The sequence below is a fragment of the Parus major genome, chromosome 26 (genome assembly GCF_001522545.3).
Source record: "Parus major isolate Abel chromosome 26, Parus_major1.1, whole genome shotgun sequence".
NCBI classification, from domain to species: domain Eukaryota; kingdom Metazoa; phylum Chordata; class Aves; order Passeriformes; family Paridae; genus Parus; species Parus major.
In genome coordinates, this window is record NC_031795.1 from 2,811,733 (window position 1) to 2,819,333 (window position 7,601).

At 43.0% G+C, this 7,601-nt stretch overlaps 1 protein-coding gene and 1 long non-coding RNA gene across 6 annotated transcripts in view; one reads left to right on the forward strand and one right to left on the reverse strand.

The window, feature by feature from the left end:
* Window positions 1-6: 6 nt before the first annotated feature.
* On the forward strand, window positions 7-3,731 carry LOC109022975. The gene is made up of 2 exons (XR_002002456.2): window positions 7-3,023; window positions 3,127-3,731. It is a non-coding gene; the product is annotated as an uncharacterized LOC109022975 (long non-coding RNA).
* A 3,148-nt stretch (window positions 3,732-6,879) lies between these two features.
* The window catches only part of MAPK13 (mitogen-activated protein kinase 13), a 13,615-nt gene continuing 12,893 nt past the window's right edge, over window positions 6,880-7,601 (reverse strand). For all 5 annotated transcript variants that reach the window (XM_033519924.1, XM_033519922.1, XM_015650496.3 and 2 more), the window contains one exon: window positions 6,880-7,186. In XM_033519924.1, the coding sequence (XP_033375815.1) occupies window positions 7,107-7,186 (80 nt within the window). In that variant the 3' untranslated portion in view covers window positions 6,880-7,106. The remainder of the gene's footprint in view (window positions 7,187-7,601) is intronic.

Below are 7,601 nucleotides of genomic sequence, written 5' to 3' on the forward strand. Positions count from 1 at the left end.
CAAGATGGAGGCGGCAGCGCGGGCCGGCCGAGCGGCGGGGAGAGGCGGCAGCCAGCGGCCAGGCGGGGGAGGGGGCTCCGCGCTCCGCTCCCACCGCGGGCAGGCACCGCCCGCCCCTCCCCGATGCCTTCCCACAGCCGGGCCGCGCCGAGCGGGAGGCCCCGGGGGCTGGTGGTGACGGGAGGGCGGGGGGTCCCTCCGCGCTGCCCTCATGACTTAGGCGGGGGCCGCCGCTGCCCGTGTCCCCCTCCATGGCTGACGAGGCAGCACCGGGGAGCCACGGCCTCCCGGTGGCCGGAGCGGGCTACCCCTGCTCCTGTCCTGTCCCCCACATCCGCGGGGTTGAGGTGTGGGAGCTCGGGTGCAGCCGTGCGGGCCCATCCCAGGCCGGTATTTCACAGCCGCGAGCCGTCAGGCAACGGGTGGGATTTTTGTCCCAAGCTCATTTGGGGTGTCTTCATTTTGCAGCCCACTTTTTTTTTTGCAGGAGGTGTGGGGTCCCAGGAAACAGCCTGGAGCATTTCCAGGTGCCAAAGTCCAACCCGTCTACACTCCCAGAGAACCTTTGCCTGCCACTGTTAGCCTTAACAAGCAACATTAAACAATGTAAATAGCAAGAGCCTGTATTTATTTTATAGACCAATATTTCAGGTCCAGATGGCCTCTTCACATGCAGAGGTGTGACAGGGTGGAGGGACAGTGAGAGAGGGACTGAGGGGATTGAACAAGGAAGAAGTTAAGTTAGCAACTGATATAAGAATTGAGATAGGAATTGCAGAGGCTCCCACTCTTACTTTTTATAGAGCATGCCACATAGTTGAGCATATGTGTGTTCCACCTCCCACTTTGCAGGATATTGCATAATATCACCATCTGAATTTATAGAATTAACTGTTTTAGAAGGAAGCAATGAATGCTGTTTTCCCTCATTTACAGTCCAACTGGAGATCTTTTGTCTCTCAACGTATGTTAGCCACAGAATCTGAGAACAGCCAGTCTGTGACAGTCTGTTTTGCCAAGTACTCAGGTTGGACCCCAGAGCTTGTTGCAGTTTTAAAAGCAAAGGGAAACATTTTACTTACTGCTGAACAATCTTTACATATCACCTTTGAAGTATATACTATGTATATATGATGTATACTTTGTTACATATATACTATTTACAAATCAAAACTTGGAAAAAAATAAGCTATTCTTGTCTTGAAAAATAATATACCAAGGATTTAGAAATGAAGTCCCAATACTCTCACTGATTTACAAAGGATCTCACCCTACTGTATAACAGCATAGTCCCAGCCTTGAAGGATAAAAGAAGCCCTAAACCAATCTGTAGCTGCATTTGCTTCCTGGTTAAACAGTAAATAAAATAATTTCAATAATTGATGTGCAACTTCAAAGGCAAAAAGAGCTGTGTTTGTTCAGCCTGGAAAAAAGAAACTTTGGGGTGACCTAATTGCAGCCCTTCAGTATCTGAAAGGAGCCTACAATAAGGATGAAGAGAGACTTTTTACAAGAGCATGTAGTGACAACAGGGCAAGGGGGAATGGTTTCAGACTAAAAGGAGGTTTAGATTAGGTAATAGGGTAAAAATCCTTCTCTGTGACACTGGTGAGGCAGGTTGTCCAGGGAAGCTGTCGCTGCCACATTCCTGGAATTGTTAAAGGCCAGGTTGGATGGAGCTCTGAGTAACCTGCTCTAGTGAAAGGTATTCCACAGCAAGGGGCTACACATAGATGTTCAGTCCCCTCCAACCCAAGCCAGTCTGTGATTTTTTCCTTCTTTATGTGGGAGTTTAAACTGTGTTTGACTTGATTTTTTTTTTTTTTACTTTTTTTTTTAGTATGACAGACTTCTGCAAACTCTTGCATTTTTGACCTCAGTTTTGAAACTTTATACCCTTAAATTTGCACTGAAATTAGTTTCTTATAATCATATTAGGTTCCCTATTAAGAACAGTGGGATGACTTGTGCACAGAGATGTCCAGACATCTCTGATGACTGAGGGCCATGTGTTACAACGTCAAGTTATTAATAATTTAGTTTTATATCAAAGCTGTGGAACTAATGTGTTATTTGAAAAAAACATTCTGAACTTCTCTCAAATCCCAGAGGCAGATCTTAATTCAATTTCTTTGCTGTCCCAGTTTTCAAAGGGTACAAGTGCAAAATTAGTGATGTTGCTTCAAACGAAAACAGCAGCCAAGACACTTCAGAGTTGGGCACCTTCATATTACTATTTTCCCCATGTTTATTCAAGCATATAAGATGTACTTTAAAAGGGAAGACAATTATCATTTAGAATTGAGAGCTGACCTTTTTCTTTGTTGATTTACTAAGCCTCAAAACTGAGTTACGTTTGTATCTCTCTTAGGCTGTTTGTTCTGCTGCAATTTTCTTCAGAATTGCTGAAATTAGATCAATTGCTAATCAGGTTCTTTGGGTTAAAGGTTAAAACCTGGTATCTCAAGTGATTAGCCTCAGTTGCCATTTATTTTCACTGGAATTTTATATATGTATATTTATAAACCTCTTCAGCCTCACTAACATCAGAGAGGTTACACAAGCACGCAGCACTACTTCCTCAGAGGTCCTTATGTTTTTTATCTCAATGTCTTCTAACGTTAAAGCATTTTTTGGGGGGGGGATGAAATGTTCTGAAAACAGATCTGAAATGATGGTTTATGGCAGGAGAATTTTTATTTTTCCAGCCAAACTTGGCTAAAAGAAGTTAGCTCACTTTTATGTAACAGCAAATCAAAGAGGGTTGCAGTTATACTAATGCAGTATTATTTAATGGAGTGCATTCCAACAAAAAAGGAGAGCTGACTGAATCAGCTGTGAGCCAGCACCAGCTGAACATCACATTAAAAGCCGTGTAAGCTTATGTGCTCAAAAAATGGCCTTGTAGAGAGAAATCAGGCAAAACATCCCCTAAACCACATTCACTTGGAAACTCTGACATTTTCAGTGTGGATTTGGTCTCAATGATCTTAATGGCCTTTCCCAACCTGAATGATTCCATGGTAAGTACAATTAGTGCAGCGAGTGTCTGTTCTGTGGGGGGAAAGCAAATTAGTACTGGCTATTCTGGTCTTCATTCAATCTTTAATGTCTTGTTTCTCTCAGCTGTGAAAAGAAAAACAGCCATAATCACGTTTCCAGCCAACACTCTGCTGACCCATGATACAGGGAAAAATGCAGAGGATTAGGAACGCTTTCCCTGGTTGCTCAGGCAACAGAAAGACATGGGAATATGAAAAGTTATTACCATCCTTTGTACAGAATCTCACTAGAGTTCTCAGACATGTTTATAATTTTTTATTTTTTCTATTTTTTTGTAATTTTCTAGTTTTCCTTCTTTCCCATTATCACATACTTAAAACATGAACATTATTTGTTTAGTCTGCTACCTAGAATGTGAAAATGTTAAACTTGAAAACATTTCATATATCTTTTTCCTACATAAATAAAATATGTAGTTTTCTAAGAGGCTGTGGAAATTTTCAAAATTATGCACTGAAAGGTTTCTAGGTGGTATCCAAAACACAACTACTACTATCTCCCTTTAAAAATCCTCTAGTTTTGTGGCATCTCTTAAGAAAATAAAATGATTGTTCCTTCATCTGCTTTTCTTTCCCACTTACATGTGCCATTACCTAACAAATAGGCCCCATAAAGTTGCAACTTCACAGACCTAATTAACTGTCAAAATAAACTTACAGAGAAAGATTGTTTCTGAAGGCTTTATTTTCCAAATTATAAAGAGATGCTTGGAAGTCAGAAATGAATGTAAGACTAGCAAGTAAATAGTATTCGAAGTTAGACATCTGTATATAATCTGAGACAGGCACAAAAATTCCATCCATATATCTGTGTAAATTTTTATCATACAAACAGAAAATATATTTTTGGCTGGCTTGATTTGTGGAATTTTGGACCACTTAATGGCTGAGGAATCTTTATCACTCGGTTTTGTATTTTTAAGTATGTAAACTATACTTGCAATGAAAGGAATGTCCATGAATTATGTGTCAGTGTGAGTCATCCACCAGGCACTGCCTGCACCTCTGCATGAGGTAATTTCTCCTTTGACTCACAGTGTCTGTCAGGGTCACACACCCCCTCTCAGTTCTGGTGCTGATTTTGAAGGATTCCAGCCTTGGCCTGAGTCACTGGCTCTGTCAAGCAGGTGTCCTTCAAACTCCTTTCAGGAAATGTCAGTAGGATTTCCTCCCACCTCTCCCTTCTGGTAGCTCATTTGTTCATTGAAACAGGTCCTCAGATGCCACGGGAGCATTGGGATGGTTGGTCTATACAGATACTCTTTCCACTACCAACCTGCTACATTTTCTACTGTCTGTTTTGAGTTCTGGGATGATACATACCACAAAAACCAAAGACACACACACCTCCAGGGTTCCTGGGCTTACAGAGCACCTGGTCCCCATGTTTGTTGGGGTATTGGGTAGTCCTTTTGCACAGTGTTCTGTCACTGTATGGGGTTGGTGGGTGAATGAATGAAACCAGAGGATGGAGCCCACAAAGCAGCTGTTGGGATTGCTCTTGCAATTTCAGAGCACTCAGGGTAAGTATAAACCTACTGAGAAACCCAGAAACCCAATCCCTGAAACTGGATGTATACTCAGCAGAAAGAATGATGCTGAAGAACCTTTATGTGCTATCCCTAAAACAAGTGAGACTGATATTTGCAAAATCTATGTACCCTACTCAGTTATGCTCACAACTGTTCTTCTCACACCTATTTGTATTACATGTCCCCAGTGCCTCTTCATGCTCAGACAGACAATTCCCAAGGGGCGTTTTAAATTATTCTTTAAAACCATCCAAGTTCCTTTTCAACAACTAGCAGACTGCTCAGTACATTCCTTTATTGTGAAGATGTTTTCTCCCTCAACTCCGTCAGCTGAGACAGAAAACTTCAGGTCTCCCTATCCCCTTGTGAAGGAGGGCAAGATGATTAACAAATACCCTGCATCCCCATTTACAGTGGTTCATGAGCTCTGTCTGTATGGAACTTTTGCCTTAACAGATAACTTTGACTTTAGCAATGACTTTCTGAAAGAAAGCTCTCTAAAGGTCTCCATAGATGTACTCAAATTTGTCTACAAGACCAAGCTTTTTAGACTTACCTGCCTCTCCATGTCCAGGGTTTCATATCATCAGGAGGGCAGCCTGCTCCACCCACAGCCCTGAAACATCTCCCTGTGCACTCACCAACCTTAACCCTAACCCTCACCAACACCTGGACAGTGACCCTGCACTGCAAAGCACCGAGCCTCATTTTACCCTGGCACAGGCAGTTCTGAACATCTGCAGCTCTCCAAGATGTTAATGGCAGCTGGAGAGAGCTTCTCTCCAACCTCTGCTCGAGATTATGCACGTGGCAGCCGGGTCAGGTTCAAAAGGACAGTGTTCCAGCTGCAGTTTGACAGATGCAGTTAAAACTCCCTTCTGCCTTAGCAAGAGGAAAAGATGAAGCCTAAATCTCATCAAGCTGTGTTTTTCAGGACAAAGTCAACAGAACATTACTGCATATCCCCCAGCCTAGCTCTTTACAAGTGTGCTGCTTAAGAAAACACTGAATTTCCAGGGAATTGAGGACACATGACAACAGTTCTATGCTCACTGTCCCTACCTAGGAGTGAAGCGAAGGGCTTTTACATGACTCAGACAGATACCAAAAGAAACCTCACCTTATCATCATGGACCATCTGCGCAGCTACAGCAAGCAAACATCAACACCATCCTATCAAAAAGCTGCAGTCACTGCAGGGTCATCCCCAGTGCTGCATGCCATGAGCTGCAACAGGGAGGCAGCCAATCAACATGACATCATTGTGTCCAGTTCCCAGTGGAGAGATCAGAAAATTATGGAAATGTTGCAATTTTCCTTTACTTGTGGGCTGCAAAACTGGCCATTACTTAAGAAGAAAATTAGAGAGTACTGAAAACAGCCTGGCTAAACCAAACCAAAATAAGTCAGGAGCTACAGAAGAGGGGGGGAGTTGAGAACCACTGTATGTATTACAGAGGTCAAATATCTTCTCAATATCTTTCTCTAGTCCTGGGGACTCTGAGCTCTGATACAGAGTAGGAACTTGGCTCTTGGCACATGTCCCTTGGGATGGACTTTGGAATGATTGGCTGAACCTGCCTGATCACCATAGGTGTTGCAGTCCAAAGGTGTTATCACAATGAGCAGCTGCACCTGCACTATCAAGTGACTGTATTGATAAGCCATGGATCTGCAGATACTTCAGTTTCAGCAGAGGCTGGAAAACTTCCTGCAGATCCATGCTCAAACTAATTTCTTTTGTGCAGCTGCTTGTGACTCCCAGTCTGTCACTATGGGAAGTGGCCTTGAATTCCCAGGCTGTGTTTGCTGCCAGCAGTGAGGATGAGACAGCACTGATCAAATCCCAGGAAATTAAATAAGCAGGGGAAAAATTAAAAAAAAGAGGCAGTGGCTCTTTGGAGGGGAAGCATCTGAGCAGAATTGTGTGTATAGGATGAGAAGATAAGTTTGTAGCTGCTCTGAACACAGGCTGATCCCCTGGTGCCCTGGAGCTGACACCATCCCAGCAGCTTTGCTCTGCTGGGTGCTCTGTGACTGCCCAGGGAATCAGGACACAGCCAGAGTGAGACTGGTTAAGGTTTTGCTAAGCTGACATTCAGTATTTCTGATCCTTTTGCTTAGGACTCACTTCCCAGTCAATTTTACCTTTTCCTTTGCCTCATCCATAATTAATGTACTAAACCCTGTGCTTGAAAAGACTAATTAGAAAGAATGAAACCCCTCCTCTCACAAGTGGAGAAATACAGGGGGAAAAAACAAAAACCAACCACCAGATAAAATTCTCCCACTTAAAGTTTCAACAAGAATATATTTGTCTTTTACTTTGGAAATTGTCTGAGGAGCTTCCCCTTTAGTAGAACAAAGTCCAGTGCCAACGGCATGGTGTCATCCTTATGTTGGCACATGAAGAGAGGTTCCACAGGCCAAAAGTTGGCAACCAGCAATGCAATGTGGTATGAATTTGGTGTCATCAAGAAGAACTGAGTCCCAGATACAGCTGCACCCATCGCTATAATGACATCCCACTTCTCTTCTTTGAATCCTTCCGTGCAATGGGACTGAAGGTCAAGATCTCCTTGTAAATGTGCTCTTGAAAAACAGAACAAAATAACCATGAATGTATGATTTTAGAGGACACAAAAGTTGGAGTGTTGGATGTGCAAAAAAAGGCATTCAGTGGCAGCTGAAAGAGACAAAGGAGAGAGACAAAAAAAGTCTGCCTGAAGAGCTGGAGGGATCTTTGCTGAATGCATAAAAGCAAGAGATTTGAGCACTACCATTGAGGCATCAGCAGACAATCACAGCCTTAGCATCTGTACAGGAAAGAAAAAGGGGTAGTGTTGGGAAGGTAGAATTAGAAAGAAATTATAAATATGACTTTGTAGCCAGAAAGGCTAAGGAAGAAATACAAATGATAGCACAGTTTGAATAATTCAAAGAAACCGGGCTGGTATGCCAGAACACATTCTTTCCTGCAATAAAACCAAGCTGAGACCCCTCATCC